The 23679-nt window shown below is 38.4% G+C and overlaps 1 protein-coding gene across 1 annotated transcript in view; it reads left to right on the top strand.

The window, feature by feature from the left end:
- SKIL (SKI like proto-oncogene) overlaps window positions 1-23214 on the top strand; it is a 34782-nt gene extending 11568 nt beyond the window's left edge. Inside the window, exons 4-7 of the mRNA XM_032783689.2 lie at window positions 4069-4307; window positions 4548-4789; window positions 9824-10048; window positions 17761-23214. Of these exons, the coding sequence (XP_032639580.1) occupies window positions 4069-4307; window positions 4548-4789; window positions 9824-10048; window positions 17761-17922 (868 nt within the window). The 3' untranslated portion in view covers window positions 17923-23214. The remainder of the gene's footprint in view (window positions 1-4068; window positions 4308-4547; window positions 4790-9823; window positions 10049-17760) is intronic.
- The last annotated feature ends 465 nt before the right edge of the window (window positions 23215-23679 follow it).

The following is a 23679-nucleotide window of genomic DNA, read 5'->3' as shown; positions in this document are numbered from 1 at the left end:
TTATTCCCATAGCAGTCAGAAAAATAGTGTTTTTTCTTTGAGTATGTGTCAATGTGGATTCTACTGTATGTGCATGTGTGCCTCGTGTGTGAGATAAGATTCCTTTGAATAACCATGTTTATGGGGGCCACTCATGCATCCTGTGCCTCCTTGCATTTCTGAGTGAGGGGCATAAAGGATGGAGCGGCCATGAACCTCGCTCAGTTTCTTCTTACTGCCTGTGGTAGTGAAACGGAATTTAACAAGTGTTCAAACCGGTACTCTTGAGACCTTCAAAACCTCTGTTTTTCACAAAAATGAGTGAAGAACTTCATCTTCTTTACCTTTTCATGTTGGATGTTTCCAAAAGAAAAGAAAAGAACTTCAACATCAGTGCTCTTCCCCTGTGCCAGACACACTGTTATGGCTAGGTCGACTCTTTTTATGGTAGAGTGAGCTGTCAGGGTTCAAACCATGCTTGTCCTGTGATGGCCTCATCCCACTTATGGATGGACACAGTCTATGCCTTTCCCACTTGGGAGAGAGCCACATCCCAGACAGGTGCTCTATGTGCTGGTCTTTCCCCTCAAGGATTCACATGTCCACTGATGCTCGGCTCAGGTTACATGCAAGTCACTTATGACCCAGAGGAGATGCTAACAGCTCAGCCTGAGCCAAAGAAATAATCTGTTAGCACTCCTCAAGCAGACACCATACTCTGGCGGTTCGAAAAGAAGAATACATTGAAGAAGGAGCCAATAACATTGGTACTGGTAACTTCAATGATGATAACTTCTATACCAACTACCTCGGCACCAACTCTTACAAGTTCAGCATGTGTGCCACTAATATCAAAGGGAGACTCTGAAAGGCAAGGCTGGATGGAGCGCAAGCACTGTGCCAAGCACCACATCAGACCACCACATAAAAAGGACTTAAAACCCTACTTCTCCAAAGGTAAAGCTTCCAAATTCCTATGGCTCCCAAATTAGACAAGAAAAGCCAGTCAGCTGACATAGCAAGTGGTAAGGAAGTCCTGGTGCTGGCCTCATCATTGACCTCAGGACTGGTAGCCAAACCTGTCAAGGGTTTGAACTATACTTAAATGGAGGATCTAGAGACATCCATTGCTCCAAACAGCTACCAGCGCAGGCTCTCCTAGCACTTGCATCATGCCACTCTACAGCCCCACTCTTTGAGGAAGTATACTCCACTGCCAAATCATGCTTGCCAATGTTGAACAGAGATCTCTCTCCCTTACTATTGGAGAATGGCCCTAGGGAGAGTTCTGGAGGCCACCAATTCTGGGCCCCACCTCCGGAAAGCCATGAATGGCACTGGGACAACCATCTTCAACCTGGCCAGCACCCTTGTAGCATGTCATCTTGACCATTCTGGCCGTACTGGGGACCAGTGTCAGATATGTTCTGGAGCAGATGTCTCTCTCATACATTGAGGTAAAGGACATCTTACTTCCCAGTAGCATCATTAGCCAGGCAACTCACTCCAGAACCAGAGATCTACATCCAGGAGAAGATGACAACAGCAACAATCTCACACTCCACCTAAGGAATCATTTCTGTCATCAGATAAAGCGGTAGCACCAGCAGTCAACTTTGAGGCTTTTTGGGACCTTGTGTCCCAGATCACGGAGATCCTAGACATTGAAACCACAGTCATCCAGGGGAAGTCCCACAAACTTTTTCATATACTGCCCTCTATAATTCCATCCAGGATCGCTTACCTTTCAAAGAGGGTATAGCTGAGCTGGCAAAGGGACTTTGGCAAACATTATCTACTTTTCGTCCCACATCTAAATGAATGTAAAAGAGACACAGGGTGCCCCCAAATGGCTTTGAATCTTTCTATGCCCATCCAAACACAGGGCACAAAGAATACACCTAAAGGTAAAGACGGTAAGAAACTGGAATGCTCTGAGTTCAAAGTATACTCTTTTGCCTCACTGGAGTTCCAGGTTGTGAACTACCAGACCCTGTTTGCAAAATAACTTCCTCACCTGGGAAAGGGTCACTCCCTTCCTAAGATCCCCAGGAGAATAGAGAAGAACTGAAAAAAATCAGTAAAGGATCAAATGGTTGCTGGAATGGCATTGCAAGTGGCCATGGACACATGGGCCAGGAGAGGGGCTCCTCCCTCTGGGGGGGCCTGGGCTGGGCCATGCTGGGGGAGGGGCTCCTCTCCACAGCAGCTCCGGGGCCTGGGCTGGGCCAGGGAAGAGGCTCCTCTCCCCAGCTGTGGCAGTTCCGGAGGGCCTGGACTGGGCTCGGGGAGGGGCTCCTCCCCGGGCATAGCAGTTCTGATGGGCCTAGGGTAGGCCAGGGGAAAGGCGCCTCTCCTCACCTGCACAGCCCTTTATAGCCCGCTATGCAGCTGCACAGTTACAGGAAACTTAGCTTTGTGACTCCTAGACAAACAATGAGGACACTTATTTTTGTACCAGTTTCTCGCAAGAAGGGTCCCTGCAGAGGGATGAGGAAGAAAGGTGGATGGAGACAAGGAGTAGAAATGAAGGTAGTAGCTTTGGGTGATGATATCTAGCACCCATTTGTTGGCTGTTATAGCATCCCACTCCCAGTCGTAAGGGGTTCCCTCACCTGGCCCAGCCCAGGCCCACCTGAACTGCTGGGGTGAGGAGCCCCTCACCTGGCCCAGCTCAGGCCTGCCGGAACTGCCGGGGTGAGGAGCCCCTCATCTGGCCCAGCCCAGGCCCGCTGGAAGTGCCTTGGCTGGGGAGAAGAGCCCGCACTCCAATCTCCTCATCCCCAGTCCTACTCCAGAGTCTCCACCCCCTGCCAGAGCCCTCACCCCCGTGCACCCCAACTCTCTGCCCCAGCCCTGAGCCCCCTCCCTAACCCCTCGGCCTGACCACCACCACACACAACCTCCATATTGGTGCACATAACAAAATTCATTCCACACATGGATGTAAAAATTTAGAGGTACCATTGCACAAGACCTAATAGTTAAGATTGGTGGGAAGAAATTTTCTTCTGAACTGAAAATGTAATGTTCATTTAATTACGATTCTTCAAAACTGTAGGACTATAATGCTTTCCTTCTGTCTTTTCGCTGTCATCTAAGATGTGAAGTCTTTCTGTGATAAAATATATTTGCTGTGTGACTGATGTATTGGTGATTAAATATACATTTCTTTTTGATACTGAATGAAGTAGGTTGGGAGATTCCAGCAGTGCATTGTACATAAATCTCGCTCTCAAAAATAATTTTCAGAGAAGAAATGACCCTTTTAACATCCCACTTAGTTAAGGAATGTGATTAATCTCTAAGTGTAACTGCTGATTTCACCTTGGTAATCTTCTCTAACAACTTATTACAGTGACATACTGTTAATGAAAGAGTTGTAAGAGTTCTAAGGTGTCTTATAACAATCTAGAGACTCTGAACCCAGTTTTTAAAGGAAGAATCTTTAATGGGATTTCCATAGCCAACATTTTGAACATTTGAAGATTAAGACTTGAGAAACTAAAACGGTCATTTAACATGCATAAGTGCCTTTATATTTTTATTTTTATTTTTTGCATCCAAATGAGGAATTTGTGTGTCATGTTAAAGCAATCAGTTGAAAATTGGATTCCTCCACTTGATTTGGTTCTGAAGATCCTAGGTTATGTAATTACTGCATAAAGATTCAGTAAATAGCTATACTTTCCATTACACGAGAACAATTTTAAAAGGGAACATAAGAACAGCCATACTAGGTCAGACTAAAGGTCCAGCTAGCTCAGAATCCCGTCTTCCAACAATGGCCAATGCCAGGTGCCCCAGAGGGACTGAACAGAACAAGTGATCTATTCCTTGTCGCCCATGCTTGCTAATAGCCATTGATGGACCTATCCTCCATGAATGTATGTAGTTCTTTTTTGAGCCCTGTTTATAGTCTTGGCCTTCACAACATCCTCTGGCATTCATTTATTTTTTCTTGCAATTTTTTTATACGTATAAAACATTTGATATTTGAAATCATCTTAAATATAACTTACTGCTGCTTTAATTCACTTTTGTTAAATCTTAGTTTTTCTTGTTAATTTTGCTGTTCTGCTCTTTCAGCTATTATCTTTACATGTGTGATAAAGTGGTTGCTCCAAATGTATCCCTTACATTGCAATGTAAAGAAGCTACAAAAACAGCAGTCAAGATTTCAGAAGTAATTAAATCTTTACCTGGACAGTCACAGAAACAAGTCAATAGTGTTAAACACAAAAAAGCTGCCTCATATCCAGAACTCTCTCTTGAAGAGCAGGAAAAAATCGACTTAAAAACTAGCACAGAACTGCATAAAAGTGTGGGTGAGTAGATAATGAAATTTGAAACTTGCTTTCATGTTCTTTCAGTTTTTATACCCATTAATATCTATTTTAGTAAAGATCAAAGGGAAGCCAATTTTGTTATTTTCATATATTACTGCATTCTTTTTCTACATTCATATGCATTTTACATAATCTTATAGGTTGCTTTGTATTCTTGCAATCTGGAATTTCAACAAACAAATTTCCACAAGTATTTTGCTACCTTTTTGTCTTTTAAAGATCCGCCTATGTCAACTAATTCTACAAGACGAGGGAAATCTGAACATGCCACTTCCAAAGCCACTGCAAAATCTAACCAGGTTGAAATAGGCAATGGTGCACAAACCTCATCCGCAACTACTATCAAGGACATCAGTTGTGAAGATGACAAGGGAAGAATCATGGAGGAAGTAATGAAAACCTACCTTAAACAGCAAGAAAAACTGAATGCTATTTTGCAAAAGAAGCAGCAGCTTCAAATGGTATGGTACCAACCTTTGATTTTATTACCAGAAAACTGTTGTTCCTGTTAGCTTGTTGGTCCTAGAATCAGTACTACTATTAAAAATAAAGCACAAGTGATACTTCATATTAGGAACCTGACATTCACTACATTGTCTTTCTAATGTAAGTTATGTTAACATTTTCAGTATAAACTATAAAACCATTTTTAATGGATTTTACCGAGTTTCAGATCTTGGTACATGTGTATTGCCGCTTGGGAGAAGAAAAATCCACATGCTTCACTTTCTAATTAATTTTTGGTGCTTAGATATTTCTTTCAATGTGCATTACATATTTTAATAGAATTCTTTAAGTATAATTGTCAAAATCCACTTTTTAACCAAAATAATCTGTAGGTCCTATATAGTGTTAATTTGTAGGTTTGGAGACTAAATACTTAACTAGTATATGACCTTAATAATTAAAGTGTAGCTTAATAGCTGACTGTATTCAAACCCTGTGTTTTTTCTATCACATGCCAGATAGTTTAAGATCTTGCTGCTGTCTGAACCATTACCAGAATAGAAACTTCCTTCGTCTAATATTGTTTCACTAGCAGTTGACATAATTTACTCTACATTTAACTATTTCAAATGAGCTGCAAGTTATTAGCTACTTGAACAATAATTATTTGACTCAGTTCTGAATAAAATTTAAGATATCTCTCACATACTGTCAGATCATGTCTTAGGCTTTTAACCTATACAGTAAAATAAACAAAAGGGAAGAATTCTTAATGAATAAAACTATACTTTGAGTTTATATCTGTGGTAGAAAAATTGAGAAGATTTGGTTACCAGAAAAATCTCAACCTTCTACTAGCTATCATTGGCATTTAGGATTGACAGATAACAGAAGCTTTGCCTTTTATCTTTGCATGTGGTACACTTTGGTACACTTACTTTTGAAATAATGTAGCAATGCTGCATTCATTGATAGCTAAGATTTAATTAAGCAATAATAAAATGTCATTTCCAGAGTAGTGTAATATATTTTTAAAACACAGTTCAGGTACTGTACTTAAATTTCCTTGTTTTACAGGATATTTCTGTTGTTAACTAGAATTAAACGGCATTGGCATTACAAAAATAGTGACCTAATGTTCCTGCTAAAGTTGTATTCACACAATTTTTATGCATGCACACTATGTTTGTATACCAAAATTTTACTCTAGGCCTTATGTACGTGAAAATATAATTTAATAATAAATGAGGCTGAAATTCAGCCCACTGCAGAGGTTAAGGGCTTGCTTGGTGCCCAAGGCTTTGTGCAGGCCATTTGCAGTGGGACGATTTTCATGCTTATTTAGTTTAGTATCAAATAAAGTTTTTTTTGTTTGTTTATACTTGAAGTTTGCATCTACATATGCACAAGGACCTTTGCTCTACTTGAGTCCCTCTTAAATCCTGCAATAAAGTTTAACACTGTCAATGATGATATATAGGTCCTGTTGACACTGTGGTAATCTTTACTTTGAATGAATAAATATTAGCACTGATCCTGCAACTGGTTCAGTGTGGGCAGATCCTTGTTCCTACACAGAGTAAATTGCAAGATCTGGGCTTAAGTAACGTCACTGTGTTAACTCTCTAGTTCAGTTAGCAGGTAAATACATACTCCATAGCCATCTTCACAGAATTACCGATTAAGGCCACAAAGGACCTTTATGATCACTTAGTCTGACAAGACATTGAACTTCACCCAGTAATTCCTACCTTAAAGCCAATAATTTATGACTGAACTAGACCATATCTTTTAAGAAAACATCAAATCTTGATTTAAAGACTTAATGTAACAGAGAAAGCACACTTTTGATAAGATGTTCCAATGGTTAAGTACTTTCATTGTTTTTTGCTTAAAAGTGCATTATTTCCAGTTTGAATTTTTCTAGCTTGAACTTCTGGACTTGGATCTTGTTATGTCTTTGCCTGCCAGATTACAGAGCCCACTAGTACCAGGAGTCTTCTCCTTTTGTGTAGGAACTTACAGACTATGATCAAGTGGCCTCTTAACCCTTCCTTTAATAAAATAGATTGAGCTCTTTAAGAAAGCTCCCTCTGTAAAGCATGTCCACCAAACTTTAAATTACTCTTGTAGCAATTCTCTGAACTTTTTTCAATTTTCAACGTCACCTCAAGGTGTGAACATCAAAACTGAACACACTGTTCAGCAGTAGTCCCACCCAGGCCATATAAAGAGATAATGACAGCTTTTAATTTATATTTGATATTCCTCTTTATACAGTCAAAAGGATTTTGTTAGTCTTTTACCAGTGCATAACAATCGAAGCTCATGTCAATTAGTTATCTACCCTGACCCCTAAATCCTTTTCAATGTTACTGCTTTCCAGGATACAGTCCCCCCCATCGAGTAAATATGGCCTACATTCTTCCATCCTGGATGTAAGATCTTGCATTTGGCTGAATTAAAACTCAAGTTGTCTGTTGTGCCTAGAATACCAAGTGATCTAGAGCAGAGCTTCTCAAAGTCAGGCTGCTGCTTGTTCAGCGAAAGCCCCTGGTGGTCCGGGCCGGTTTGTTTACCTGCCGCATGCGCAGGTTCAGCCGATCGTGGCTCCCACTGGCCGCTGTTCGCCGCTCCAGGCCAATAAGGGCTGTGGGAAGAGCGGCCAGCAAATCCCTCGGCCCACGCTGCTTCCTGCAGCCCCCATTGGCCTGGGAAACAAACTGCGGCCAGTGGGAGCTGCGCTTGGCTGAATCTGAGGACACGGCAGGTAAACAAACCAGCCCAGACCGCCAGGGGCTTTCCCTGAACAAACGGCGGACTAGCTTTGAGAAGCACTGATCTAGAGTGTTCTGTATAAATGATGTCATTATTTCCACTCCACCAATCTTTGTGCCATTTGCAAACTCTATCAGCAGAGATTTTATCTTTCTTCCGGATCTTTAACAAAAATATATACTGAAAAGTGTAGTGCTAAGTATTAATCCCTGTAGAACCCTAGTAAAAACATGTCACTCATTGATGATTTCCTACTAACAATTGTGTTTTGACATCTGTCAGCCAGTTTTTAATCCATTTAATATATGCTATAGTGATTTTTGTAATGCTTGTTTTTTAATTAGAATGTGTGTTAATTTTAATCTTGATTTTTTTCTTCAGCACCAAGAGTTAAAAAATAAACATTTGTCAAAAACTATTGAATAGTGTTTCAAACCCCGGTAGAGTTCAATCACTTCTCAGTAGGCAAGTCTCTCTTTTCAGGTGGATTGAGCACAGAATTCAGCAAAGGATTGAGTTGCTCTAGGTCATTGTTCACCTGTTATTATTTTGTTCTAGATTTTTGTGAAATTTATTCCAGGATTATTCATTTCTGGCTAAAAACACTGCAATTGATTGGCCTGGGCCCCTTTTGGCTTATATATGTTCTGCTCCTTTGTGCTCCAAACCATCAACTTTTCTGTTTAGTTGGTTGTGGTTTGACTGATCCCACAAGGTTTTTTATCACCAAATGATAGCTTTTGGAATATTGACTCTGATTCCATGCACCACAATATAGTTTTTCACCAGTCCTTCCCTCTAGTGGCACAGTTTGGTAGATGTTTAATTTTTATAATGGGCACCAGCACTAGGTACAAGACTTGTTTCAGAGTTGCAGGGAAGTTTTATGGGTCAATCTCTAGGCACCAGACTTGGAGTCAGGAGGTTTGCGTTCTGTCGTCAGCTCTTTCACTGTCTCACTGTGACCTTGTGCAAGTCAGTTTACTTTTCCATGTTTCAGTTTTTATATCTGTAAAATGGAGAAAAATGATCATTATCTACCTTTGTAAAGTGTGTTGAGATCTGTGGATGAAAGATGCTATGTGTTGGTATTTAAACAAAAATAAACTTTTGTGAAAGTATAAATATTATCTTCCTCTTTGGTTCCATGTAGTACTTAAGTTTTCAGTTAACCACTTCTGCCAGCTTCAAATATGTTTATATTTACTGTTTAGGCTGCTTACAAAGATTTCCCTTTTATAGTAACTTTCTAACTAAATATTCCAGCTAGGTTTGTCTGTTTTTCCCCTTGCAGCAGAAAAATATCTCTCCTCTTGAAAGTATATTGTCATCACCAGCTTGGCTGTGCTTCTTTGTTAAACTCAAATCAAAGAAAAAACAATTTAAATACAGAAGATTTCTTTCCCTTCTATTTGTGGTAGCAGAGACCTCTGCAGCTCTCCATAGCTAGCCGCAAAACCCTCTCTTCCATAGGTACTTATCAGAGAAATTGTAGTACAGGAACTGAATTGAAGAAAAAGCTAAATATAATTATCGTAAGCTCTAATCACACATTAAAGTCTATCCACTTGAGGCCACTTGCATCAGATTGTTCATATCTTCACAGTGTGATTCTCTCTCTTTCATGCATGCTTTTCATGCATTTGTCAGTTGATTGTTGTCTTTGTTTCATCTGTTCTTTGACCAGCAATAAAGTAGTTAATTCCATTTTAACATTGGTATAATTAACTTTAGAATCAACACAACTGAGGTAAAATGGGATAACTCACGCCTCCCAGAGCTACTATTTCAGGCTGCCTGTAGACTCTGATATATATCACTAGTTGATTACACCTGGTTCAGAGACTTAGCTTTCATTTAAAAAAAATATTAAAACTACAGAGGAAAAGATGGCAATATCCAGAAAAAATACTGACTTGCTAAGCTGCCACAAGCCAGCCCATTTTGATCTCTGCATTTTCATATAAAAGAACAAATGTAATATTCTTATTATTTTAATTGGTTTATAAAATGAAACGGCTGCTCACATAGGTTCACTTTTGCGACCTGTGAGTTGGTTTCTGGAAGCTCTGGGTGTTTGACAATACCACTTTGTTATATTGCATAATTACTACAGAATTCAACACTCCTAGTTACACAGCAGCAAAGTGGACAATCTGTTTGTTTCTCCTCAGTATTTCCAGATACCCATTTAAATTAATAGAAACACCGATTTTGATTGTAGTGATTTTAGTATAACTCTGTGTATAATCCTCATCGTTTCTTGACAGGAAGTGGAAATGTTAAGTAACTCTAAAGTTATGAAGGAACTAACTGAGGAGCAGCAGAATTTACAGAAAGAACTTGAATCTTTGCAAACTGAGCATGCTCAAAGAATGGAAGAATTTTATGTTGAGCAGAGAGACTTGGAGAAAAAACTGGAACAAGTGATGAGGCAGAAGTGTACCTGTGACTCCAATTTAGAAAAGGACAAAGAAGCTGAATATGCAGCACAGGTAAGGAGAAAAATATTGTTTGAAATCTGTCTTGTGTTTTGTCCTGCACCACCTAGTTAATTATGAAATTGCCAAGTAAAGTTAACTGTACTAAGCTGTTGCCAGGTCAGCTTTTGAACGTTATGATGAAGTATGTTACCTGTACCACTACCAGCTTTCATCATTTTCTCTGGCCTTTTCCCTCTTGTTCACCTGATGGCAACATAGCTCATGGAGACTGGTCAACAGGCGTGTACAGAGGTGTCCTATGTTGAAGGGGACATAGGGTACAGAAACTCTTTACCTGTCAGTATCTCTCCTTAGAGGTTATGCAGTTCTCTTCTTTTTGGGGATGCCTGCATTAAACCATACCACAGTAATTTAATAAAAACGGGACTTTTTAACAATAAGGAGAAAATGCAGTTAAAACAAAAATGGTTTGCTTAATACATTTAGATTTGCACTTGTAAGCTAAACAAAATAAAATATTCTCGTTTTTAGTTGTAGAGAAAAAAAGAATGCTTATATTTCTTGAAAGCAGCCCTTTCTCTGGCCATACTTTGGTTAGACCAGGGGTAGGCAACCTATGGCATGGATGCCGAAGGCGGCACACAAGCTGATTTTCAGTGGCACTCACATTGCCTGGGTCCTGGCTACTGGTCAGGGGGCTCTGCATTTTAATTTAATTTTAAACGAAGCTTCTTAAACATTTTAAATACCTTATTTACTTTACGTACAGCAATAGTTTAGTTATATATTATAGACTTAGAGAAAGAGACCTTCTAAAAATGTTAAAATGTATTACTGGCACGTGAAACCTTAAATCAGAGTGAATAAATGAAGACTCGGCACACCACTTCTGAAAGGTTGGCCGACCCCTGAGTTAGACTGACAGCTTCCCTTGGTGTCAGAGTCCACTACAGTATCAGGTGAGGCCACCTCTACTTTTCATAGAAGCATTTGATTAAGAGTCCTCTTGGAGAGGACGGCCACAGTCTGGGTTCCTCATCCCATGATTGTCTCCCGATTCATTACCTCTGGAAGTTCCCCCAGCTTTCCTGTCTCCAAGGTTGCTATGTCAAAAGCTGTGGTGACTTTCACTTCTTTAGACTAAATAACTTTTAATCTATATCATTGTTCTTTTCTATAGGAGCTAGCGTCTGTCATCCTGCTAGATACATCAGCAGGTAGCATGGATTCTGATTCTTCTAAATATCTTTTTTATAAATTTTGCTTACCATGAAACTTGAATTATTTCAGGTCTCAGTCCTTCTGTCATAGAGATCTAGTCATCCTAATTATTTAAAAACCAATTCTAAACGACCAAATCAATAAGCTTTGTGATCAGCTTATCAATAAAATTATATTTTCCTTTCTATACTAAAGGTACCACAAGATGAAAAGCAGCTACTGGCTTGTCACGGAGTCCCCAGGCGATGCTCTGGAACTGCTCCCTATGAAGCCAGTCAGGACTCTGGTGAAGTCTCTTCTCTATGAGCAGACTGTCTTCAAGGGCAAGAAGCTCACATGGCTTCACCTTCCTGCATTCAGCATTCTCTGCCTCTCTGTGCACTTCCCACAGTGAGTCCCCCCAGGCAGGGTCCTCAGGAAGCCAGAGGCTCCTGCATCCCCGCTTCTCAGTCAGACATGGCTCTTAGCCAGCCAGTAAAACAGAGGTTTATTAGATGACAGGAACACGGTCTAAAACAGAGTTTGTAGATACAGAGAACAGGACCCCTCAGCCAGGTCTATTTTGGGAGGCAGTGAGTCAGTCAACCATTTCTGCACTTCACTCCACAGTCCCCAGCCAGCTCCAAACTGATTCACGCTCCAGCCCCTCCTCCTCTGGGCTTTATCGCTTCACCTGATTCCTTTGTTCTCCAATACCTTTAGCTATCTCCTTGCAGGGGGTAAGGGCCCAGGCCATTAGTTGCCAGGAGACAATATGTCGGCCATTTAGGTGCACTGGCCCTTTGCTCTGCAGCACTTACACTCCCTTATCCCACCATTTAGCGACTTAAGAAATGCATAGGGGAAACTGAGGCATCCCTACAGTATTCAGAGGAAACATTGAGAACAGCCCCACTTCGTCACATAGCGTTGGTGTCAGTGCTGGCACCAGTTCTGGTGCTAGTTGCTTTTCCAGTTTCTGGTCTGGGACTGGAGGCACTGTGGCTCTTTCAGTCGTTGGCAGGGGATCCGGGTCCGCTACCTCTGTCTGGGTCTCTGGTAACCCAGACGGGGCCTCTGCTCAGGAACAGGAATGGAAGCTTGCCTGGTTTGGCTGCGGGTAACCATTCCCACTTTCTTGGCCCGCTTCACCTGGTTGGGCAAGTCTTCCCCCAGTAGCATGGGGATGGAATAATTGTCCTAGACTGCAAAAGTCCACATTCCTGACCAGCCTTTGTACTGAACCGGCAGTTCAGCTGTTGTCAAGTTTACAGCTTTTGACATGAAGGAGTAAATTGTCAGTTGGGCCTTTGGGTTGATGAATTTGGGGTCCACCAAAGATTGGTGGATAGCTGACACTTGTGCCCCCGTGTCTCTCCACGCAGTAACCTTCTTTCTGCCCACTCTCAAAATTTCCCTTCGCTCCAAGGGTATTTGAGAAGTATCTGGGCCTGGGGATCTTTGGTGTGATGGTGGGGTAATGAACTGGACTCTGTTTGGGTTCTTGGGGCAGTTGGCCTTTATAAGTCCCAGTTCATTACACTTAAAGCATCGCCCAGCTGCCTGGTCACCGGGCCGAGGTGGGTTACTGGAGACTGGCGAGGTGGGATAATAGTGAGTCTGGGGCTTTCCTTGGGTTGTAGGTGAGGTCCTGGGTTGCCCTCGGTTATAGGGTTTATTGTTGGTGGGCCCCCTGTGGTATTCGCTCCCCTTGACAGTAGCTTTTTTCTTTTCTGTCACTTCCACCCATTTGGCTCCAATCTCCCCTGCCTCGTTTACAGTTTTGGGCTTCCCATCTAGGATGTATCTCTCTATTTCCTCAGGAACACCATCTAAGAACTGCTCCATTTGTATTAGGAGGTGCAGCTCGTCCATATTGTTAATCTTTGTTCCTGATATCCAGGCTTCATAATTCTTTGCAATGTGGTAGGCGTGTCGGGGGAATGACACATCTGTTTTCCATCTTAGGGCTCTGAACCGCCGACGGGCATGCTCAGGTGTTATCCCCATTCTGAATCTGGCCTTGGTTTGAAAAAGTTTATAATCATTCATGTTCTCCTTAGGCATTTCAGCCGCCACCTCTGCTAAGGGTCCACTGAGCTGTGGCCTCAGTTCTGTCATGTACTGGTCTTCAGGGATGCTGTACCCAAGGCAGGCCCTTTCAAAATTTTCTAAGAAGGCCTCAGTGTCATCACCTGCCTTGTAGGTGGGAAATTTCTTGGGATGTGGAACAATGACTAGCGAAGGGTTGTTAGGATTGGCTGGAGCATGCTGCCTGGCCTGCGCCAAGTCCATTTTATGCTTTCTCTCTTTTTCCCTCTCTTCGCTCTGTTTTTGTTGTTTTTTCCATTTCTCGTTGGTGGGCCGCATCTTTGGCTTCTTGTTCTCTTTTGTGGGCTGCCTGTTTGATTTTTTCTTCTCTTTCTTTTAGGTCCACCTCTTTTTCTCTTTTTTCCATTTGTCACTTGTGGTCTGCGTCTTTGATTTGTCCCTCTCATCCAGTTTTGCCCGTTCCTTGGAAGTCGTGTTTCCTGCTTTCTTGTGTTGGGGCGCCCTCTGCTGGTTTACTGCTTGAAATTCTGTTTCTCTGTGCCTCCTTAGGGTTGCTTAGCAACAGAGCCTTTTCTAACTCCTAACTCGTCTTTCCCGACAAGGTTAGAAACAAAAAAAACAAAACCCTTTCATCTGCAGATGTGTTTTGCTGGAGTTCCTTTTGACTCACAGTTGGAGTCCCATTGTTTAACAAAAGACCCTCGTTAAACTTAATGTCCCTACCTTCAGGCAGTCTCTCTGCACAACCAGAAAGGAGAAAAGGAAAAAAAAAATTGTTCTGCCTGTAGTTTTAAAAACCTTCTCTTCTGCTTACACACTGCTAGCAGATAGAAAAGAAGAAAAATATACTCCTATTGGCCTTTGCTTTTAACTCACTGGCTTTTGGATTTTGATCCCAACGCTGCAGACCATGTAATGGTATTTTAGCCCCACTCTGAACCTTAGAGTCCAAAAAAATGGGGTACCAACTTGAATTCCTCTAAGCTTAATTACCAGCTTAGATCTGATAGCTGCCACCACCCCAATGTATAGTGTTTTGGGGCTCTGGTCCGCCCAGAAACCTTCCCTGGGGACCCCAAGACCCAAATTCCTTGAGTCTCACAACAAAGGGGAATAAACCATTTCCCTTCCCCTTCCTTTCTTCCTCCCAGATCTTTCCCGCCCTGGGTACACTAGGAGAGTCACGTGAGTCCAAACTCCTTGAATCACAACAAGAGAGGAAATGTTCCTCCCCACACTCCTTTTCTTTTTCCCTCACTCAAGAGGCGATACTGATTTAAACTCCATGGAATCTAAAACATAAGAGGGAATGCACCTTTCCCCCACTTCCTTTTTCCCTTCTTCCCACCAATTCCCCCTGGTGGGTACAGACTCCGTTTCTTAGAGCCTTACCAAGGGGGAAAATCAATCAGTTTTTATAAAAGAAGAGCTTTTATAAAGAAAGAAAAAAAGAGAATTTCTCCGTTAAATTCAAAGATGGAATATTACAGGGTTTTTTCAGCTTATAACACTAGAGAGAAAACCTCCTCCCCAGCACAAATACAAATTAAAATACTTCCAGCAAACTACACATTTGCAATAAAGAAAAACAATCAAAAGACTAAAACCACCTTTATCGCTTATACTTAACTAAAAAATTAGAACGAAGAGATTTTTTCAGAAAGATTGGAGGAATCTGCTTACATGTCTGGTCCCTCTCAGAACCCAGAGAGAACACGGACAAAGAACAAAGAACACACACAAAAGCTTCTCTCCACCCAGATTTGAAAGTATCTTGTCTCCTGATTGGTCCTCTGGTCAGGTGTTCCAGGTTCACTGTTTGTTAACCCCTTACAGGTGAAAGAAATAGTAACCCTTAACTCTCTGTTTATGACACAGGCACTTGGCTGTGAGTGCTGTAGTTCTACATAGTCTCAGCAGGGCAGTTTTATTTGCTTCAGATATTTTCCCTGTACTACTAGAAACAAGAAATAGAAGAAATTTTAAAACATACTACATGTAAAGGTAATTTAATTTCAAGCCTTTAAAAAGCTGATTGGAAAATCATCTGGAAAATCCCTTGGGAACTTATAGGAATCCTCCAAACATCATAATTTGCTTCCAAAGTGATGGTCTGGTATGTATATAAAACCCCTACATAGGAATAAGACACACTCCAGTGGCTGAAATGGATAATGAAACATTCACCCTTTTAATGGTCCTTGAACCAGTGGGGCAAACTTGTACATTTTTTTCTCCTTCTGAGTTGGTTCCACCTCTGAGAGACATACTATAGAAATTATATTAAAAAGTGGTACTTCATGGAAATTCAAGAGGTTTCTCCTCTTTTCTACTTTTTTGTCTTGTATATTAGCTGAGTTGCTTTTATATATAAATCGTTCCTTATCCAAGATCTTTAAGACATGCTGAATTGAATTTTCAGAAGTGACTGATGATTTTGGGTGCCTTAAAATTTGGATGCCTAACTTGCAATATCTTAAAGGAGCCCAATTTTCAGAGGATGGGTGTTTAGCATTTTCTGATAATCAGGCTCCTTAAGGTATCTCAGGTTAGGTATCCATAAGTTAGAGTCCTGTATACATCACATTTATTTAAAACAGTGAATTCACAACAGTGTGAATGGCAAAGTATTGAATTTCCCAGAGTTTGCATTAAATGAGTTTTACAAATACGTATAGTCAGTTTCAAGGCTAGAATTAATTTTACAAGTAAGTTTAATCAATTGATTCTGTCCCTGAAATTGACTAAATTTAGTTGTGAAACTCATCCTTGAAATTGACTAATATTCACTATTTGGGGGAATTTTTACAATTTCTGTGCTCTGTAAAATCGTGATTTATGCAGGGCCCTACCTATAATCAGTAGTCATTTTTGATTATTTAGGCCATTAGCCGCAATCCCTTTACTGACGTTGGTGTATCATTAGTCTCTCAAAACAATATTTCTTCTTCTTCCACATCACCCATTGTACATGGAACACTAGCAGATGGGGGAAAAAGGCCTTCAGAGGTCACCAATTACTAACTCTTTGGAAAACTGAAAACAATGCAAAAATGTCATTTTTTTGTCAAAATGTTCCAACCAGCTCTAACAGATCACCTCCTCAGGCTATCAGATCAACAAAATCTTCATCAGTGTCATTGCCAGAAATGAGCAAAGAATTCTATGAGAGAAGTTGTAGCTTGGCATTATCGTATCATTTGCATAACTGGTCATCAGGTTCTTCAGTTTATCTTCAACATTAAAATATATTGAACATATTGAATTGATTGCTAAGGAGAGAGGTGTGTGTATGCTCATGGCGACCAGGTTAACTTTGGGTATGAGTTTCCAGCATGATCGACATGTGACATTGAAATAATAGTATGTAATCCCAAGAGTATAGTGTATACACTAATCAGTTTGCCAAGAATGATTTGGTATGGAGGTCATTGTCTTTGCAACAGTAGGTCACTTCATGTAGCAAATTAATTTAAATTCTCTATCGCTCTAGTGAGTTTAAACTATAACTCTGAATTTCTTGGCTTTGGAGTATTTTACAATATATTTTTCACTTAGCATGGCTTTCTTAGTGAAGTAAGCACATTGATTTTATATTATTCAAACTATTTGTGCTATATGTATGCTCGTTTTAACTTATACATATATATGTAGGTTTCAGAGTGGTAGCCAGATTAGTCTGTATCAGCAAAAAGAATGAGGAGTACTTGTGGCACCTTAGAGACCAGCAAATTTATTAATTTAAATAGTCTTCTTCTCTTTAGTTTGCAGAGTTCTCTTTGGTTTGAACTAAAGGTAATCATACCTGACCATCCCATCATGTCTTATTTTGGTGACATCCTTAGTTATAGAGGCACATTAATGCCTAAGGAATAAAGTAGCATTTTGTCAGGCAAGGCAAATAAATGGAGAGAACAAAAACTATGGAACATGAAAAGCATCCGGTATTGACCACTGGCAGGGACTTAATATCTGATTACATGTACTAATGATATGATGCGGTATGACAGTTTATATACTAATATGAAAACATATATAAGTACACCGAACCCTCACTAGAATGTGCATCTATGTAGCGCAAATTCACATATAACATGGTCGTGGCCATGGATCCCAAATTTAATTACTAATTTGCAATTCATTTTAACGCGGTCCCCACATTAACGTGGTACCGCGCATGGATCCCAAATCCCGCATTCTAGCAAAGGTCCGGTGTGTACACAATGTGGGAATCTACTTGTATTGTACCACAGTGGGTATGCACATATAGTATTACATTGTTGCCATTAAATAGTGTACCAGTACATTGCAACTTTTTGAAAAAGATTCTTTATTTTAAAAAAGTCAAGATGAACTAATCTGAGACACATTGTTCATCTGAAATATTTTTATCTGATACTTACAACATTAATCAGCTGGCTCATTAAATGAATACTTGGCCTTTACAAATATATATGTTAAAATTAAAAAAAGAAAAATTGCTCTCTCCTTTTTTTTAATTATTTGTGCAGTTGGCAGAACTAAGACAGAGACTGGATCATGCAGAGACAGATAGACAAGAGCTCCAAGATGAACTGAGACAAGAACGAGAAGCAAGAGAAAAGTTAGAGATGATGATTAAGGAACTGAAGCTTCAGATTTTGAAATCTTCAAAGAATGGCAAAAGAAAATAGAAGTTGGTAGAGGGAATCTCAGTTGTATCTTTCAAGCTGGGTTGTTTGTAGTTGAACTGTGTGCAATTTACCTGTATGATAAGACAAAGTATTTGTAGTTCCCAAAACAAAAACCAAGGTGATGATATATATCTTGATATACATTTTTAGATTTTCTTAACTAATGAAAATCTGCATTTCTTTGTACTGGTGTTTTTTCTCAGACAGCTATTAATAGTATGAAACCTTTTGTTTTAGAACAATTTCTTCCTATATTTCTAAGGCAGGCTTGAGGACTCTGCACCTTTTTAAAGTAGCATTATATGTTTAAAATATACTGTTGTCATTTTTATTTTGCTGCCCATTGCATATCCAGTTATAGAAATATGTATTTTTTAATTTTGATCATTTCAAAACCTAAAATAGAAAAACAGAATTTAGGTTACAATGAAAAATTCCGTGACAATAAGGGCAGCTTTTCATTTGTAAATTAATGCTGCATGTTGGCATGCTGATAAAGGAAGATTGACCATCAGAAATTTAATAGCCAGAGTTTTTTTCCATAATTTCATCTGTATGAATTTTCAAACTGTTATTTTTAATAGTTGCTATTAAATGTCTATTATCAAAATGGAAGGATTTCAAAATCTAAGTTGTGGTATTCTGTTGGCATTTTGGAGGATGATAACATTATTATGCATTTCAGTGTGAAAAGGAACAACTGAAACGGAATCCTGTGCATTTTAAAGTATAAAAATCTCCTTCCCTCTGCTCCCAGCCCATCTCCCTCCTTTCCTTCCTCCCTCCCCAGCCTTTTCATGTAACAGCTATTGAAGAAAGTCTTTAAAAAAAATTGGAGGCTATATTGTAGAAACCCTGAACATTTGGATTATTAACATTGTTTTGAAAATATTAATGCTCTGGAGAATAACAGTTGTTATCATTCATATGTGTTAGTTACTTTGATATCCAAAAGTCTCTCTTCTCTACAGATTTATTTTAGTGTGTAGAAACAGGCCTTACTGACATTTAGGTAATTAGTAAAAAGTTAAAAAAAAAAAAAAAAAGTGAGCTATGACACTTCAAAAGTCATTTTGTTACTTTGTATGGTCAAATAACATTGGAAATATTACCATAATCTGCAAAAGTACTGCATGTTCAACCCATAATATTTAAAAATGAATAGAAGTACAGAATCCCTATATTGGTGTACCTGACATTAATGTTGCAAAATCCTGGTCACAAAGGGTTAGATTTAGAATGCCTTATTATTAGAATCCTGACATATTAAAAGCATTATTACAAAATTGGGTGAAAAAATACAGTCTTTTACTTCTTTCCAAAAAGTTTGAAGGATCTCTAATGACAGACTTTAGTTGTTGATTAGAAATATTTTTAGTAGTTTCGTGTTCCATGTTTCATACTCTGAATCCACTGTTAACTAAAATTGTTTTGCTACGGTGTTTGTGTCTTTGTTGTTCTCTCCAGGGTTAAACTAGTGTTAGATAAAACCATGAATAAAAATGTCTGCTTCCATTTTTGTTCTGAGTGAGCTAAAATTAAAAACTTTGCATGCATTTTAATTTTTTCACAATCTATTTCAATGAAATAGGAAATATTGTACAAAGAAAGATTAAGTTGGCATATGTGCCATATACTGCTTGTTCAAGTTTGGAGAGGTAAAATTAAGAATATGTGTTGGACAGCTTTTAGAATTTTAATAAATTCTTAATGTCCCATCTACACTGAGGATTAAAGCAGGTTAAATGAAGCAGTTTGAAATGTTGTGTCCCTTGCCATTATGGATTACAGAGCACAAAATTTTCTCTCTGGCATCTTTGGATCATTCTTTTAAAAATGGGCATACCTATCTAAACTGGGCAAGTCAAACTATTTAAAGGGGCTGCGGGGTGGGGACAGAAGTTCCTGTTTGCTCCTTTTATGCTTTTGTATTCAACGTCATGTCTGTTTGCTTTAAAGACCAAAAAAAATAAAAAAGTCTCTCTACTGTATACATAGTCAATATAGCTATGGGAGAGTGAGCTGTGTTCTAGTCTAGTTTACAGACCAAAAAAAACTGTTGACCACATTCCAGCTGCAAAATCCTTATTATTGGATGTTGGCTCCTGAAAGAACGCAGCTTAGCTCTCAGGCCTTAGGGTGTGAGTGCTAGTTGACAGCTGGGAAAATACCCCATCTTCTCGTGAACTGAAAATGTTTGATCTGAATGTCATTGAGGCAGTAAAAAATTCCATTATACCATTTTTACTTACTTTTCAGAGCGTATCTTGCACTTCAAATGATGTTGGCTCACATAGTTTAATCACTAGTGTAGATAGGGCCTAAAGGGGTTGTTTAATAGTCTTGAATTAGCTGATTTATCACAGTATTTCATGTATTAGTAGTTGAATGGGTAGAGTCCTCACTGGATAATTACAGTAGTAGTAATATATTCAGTTTTCACTTTTAGATTCTGTCTACGCTAGGTGATTTCTGCAAAATTTCCCATTGTTGTTGCCACTAGTTCAACTTACCAGTGGTAACAACAGTGGGAGTCCAGTGCTACTGTAGGCAGGGCTCCATGGATGTCCCAGCCTTGTAAGCACATGCTATCTAACTCTGTTCAAAACCCGTCTATGTGACACAGTGTTTAAAATGCTAGTGGTTACAGTCTATACTAGTATTCCCATTACTGTAACGAGAGGTGGAGCTGTGGTAAGTTTTAGCAAAACAATTCCCATTGCAGATAAGGCCTCTTAAGTATAAAATAATTGTCTCAAAAACCCACTTAAAATTTGAATAAAATCTTTTAAAAGGTAACTTTGTAAATATGCCATTTAATTCTAAATTTACAATATTTTAAAATTACTGTAATCCTCCTACATTGACTAAAGAAATAATCATTTACATAACATAATTTCCACATGTGTAAACTTAATTTTTACGGATTTTAAGTAATAAAATATATACAAATGTGCCATAGGTTTTGTGTCCATAGTCATTGAAAGATAGTTTTCTAGTAAATTGTAAATACTGTATAAGTTCTAGAATAAATAGATTTATGTTGAGCTGTTTTACTGACTTAGAGTAATTATGATGAATTGCTTATTTGACAATGTATACAGACTTAGAATGCCCATTTAGAGAGACTGGTGGCAAAAGTTAATCTGTTAATATGAACTTAATCTCTTAGTCTTATGATGCTAATTTTATACATTAATAGTGAAGTTTGTTTTGTTCTTAGTTTCTGTGTGTTGGTCTTTTCACAGGAAGTTTGTTTCCCAGATTTTCGTAATAATAATTTTTTTAGAAAAAAACTAAAATATTCTTAATTTTAAAAGCTTCATTAATGAACCCCTAGAAGCAAAGCTGCCTAGAGCACTTTTGGAAGAAAATAATTAATATTCAACACAAATTCCTAGTTTATTAATATACCTTTTAATTTAAAGGAAAACTTTCATATACTAGGTGGACTCGACTCTGCAAGAAAAATGTAATGACTTTAGAAGAGTAGTAAATCTTTTGTAATTTTGGAAGCTGTAAAATCACCCAGACTCAAAAATGCAACCATCTAACACTAGATAAAGAGAGGTTAGCAAAATCTTGAAGTTAATTCAAAGAAACTTTGCTTTACTTTTTGTTATTCTTTAGTTACCCTTTAACTTCAGTATCTGGCTAAATATAGTAGTTACGTTTTACATTCTTGAAGTATTTTTATTCTATATTTAATATATTAATAGCTTAGGTGTAAAATTATTTGTGTATAATAAAGGTAAAATGCAATTAGCGAAGTAGGCAAAGATAGAGGGTGTATAAAGCTACTGGTATGTTGGCCTGTCAGGCACTGCTCAGGCCCACCTTTTAGAAGTCATGAACAACTTTTTATTCATACATTCTTGGCTTTAGTTTGAAAAAAGCATTAAAATAAATTTTGAAAAATTAAATTTTCAGTTAATGATGATGGGATATGAAATTTTAGAAACATTTTTGTAGGATTAGTTGTGAAGTTGGCCTTGAAATACTTTCATAGTCAGCTTCCTAAAATTTACTTTTTGTTAGTAGGGTATATATTTTGACTAGTCGGTAAAAATATTGACTTTGTATTTTTTCCCCTGCACTTAATGCATGTAATTAATCCACATGACAGAACTTTTTATAGTATGGTAAAGTTAACAAAATACTTTAATACACCTATCTGTAATTCTGTGCTTGCAATGGTGAAGTAATTTTATCTAAGCTGCCAACAATAAAATATCTTAGTACAAAAAGCTGCAGATTTCGGTAATGTCATATTTGTTTGTTGCATTTTTAGTATGAGAGGCAGTCATACATTTTCCTTACTGGTATGTTGGTTCTAGTATTTTATGTTTGTTACAGTTCTCCTTTAGTTCAAAAGGGCAGTCAGTTTTCTGCCCAGTAGTCACTTTTGTGAAAGTAAAGGTCACCAACTTAACCAACTGCATGGTACATTTCATGATATGTCTCCATTATTATTAAGGATAGAAATTCTGTTTTCTGTTGAGTTACTATTTTGGTTGGGAAAACTCTTGAAAAATTGGTGGGTTGAGACATTTCTTCATCAAGCACAGCAAATCAAAAAGTTTTAAAAATAAAGCAAAACACTTGAAAATCAGCTAAATGTAATAAAAATCTATTACAATATTTTTCTTCAAATGTAGATACCTCACTTGAAAACAAGGAAAGCACAGTTGTACTGTATTTAAAATAATTCTAGGAAACATAAAAGTTTGTCTAAAAATGTTTTGCTGCAGTTATGTTGCCTTCCAGGGTTATAAGGTCTGTGATTGACCAAATCTATTTTTGTGTTTTCATGCTCGCTGTTGGAAGTATTTATTGATGCTGACTTGGCAGTATAATTAATCTTTCAAATACAAAGAATAACTGATAAAACATTGTAGAATCTATCTCTAATCAAGGCAACAAGTGGAATAACTATTCTGAAATTACTAAAAAGTCTGAGATAAAATGATCAGTGCGTTCAGCAATTTTTAATTTTCTGCCAATAATGTACAGTTTTATGGTTAGCATTGCTGTGGTTGCATTACATGACATGCAAAGCTGTCCTCTACCTCACGTGAGATTAACCAATATTTTATATGGTTTTAGTAAAACAAGATGCATCTATCTGGTCACTTAGTTTACAAATTTTGAATTATATTTATTGAAACATGACATACTGTGCTCTTAGCTTATACCTCAATTGTATTTTGTGCTGTTTTCCATTTTCATGCCTTGTAAATATTCTGTATAGATTGTGCATTCAAATACAAATAAAGAACTGTACTGTCAAAACACTTGTTTTCATGGTATTTATTTACAATGCTGTATGAACTTAACCATTGTGCAATGCCTTTCTGAGTATTACAGTTCTATACAGGACATTGGAACATTCAGGGCTTGTTTTCAAAAAAACACACAAACTTCCTGCTACAAAATACTTAGGTTGGTTTTTTTTGTTTGGTTGTGTTTTTTTGTTTTTTTTTTAAATGCAAGGGCTGAAATCCAGGCCCCCATTAAAATAATAGCAAAATTCCCATTGACTATAGTGGGATCAGGATTTCATTACTAAAACGTTTGGATTCCTAAAACTTGTAGGTCCACTTTTCCGTAAGTGTCGCTGCCCTTAGCATCAGTACATTGCCTTGGAATTATGAAGCCAAGAGTCTATATACCTGGAAATACTGGTATATGTATTTATTTAAATAAAACCTCCTATGTGTGCTTGGCAGATTCTGTCAGGAAAACAGGCCTTTCCCC

The sequence above is a fragment of the Chelonoidis abingdonii genome, chromosome 8, assembly GCF_003597395.2.
Source record: "Chelonoidis abingdonii isolate Lonesome George chromosome 8, CheloAbing_2.0, whole genome shotgun sequence".
NCBI classification, from domain to species: domain Eukaryota; kingdom Metazoa; phylum Chordata; order Testudines; family Testudinidae; genus Chelonoidis; species Chelonoidis abingdonii.
This window is presented reverse-complemented; position numbering and strand designations above follow the sequence as displayed.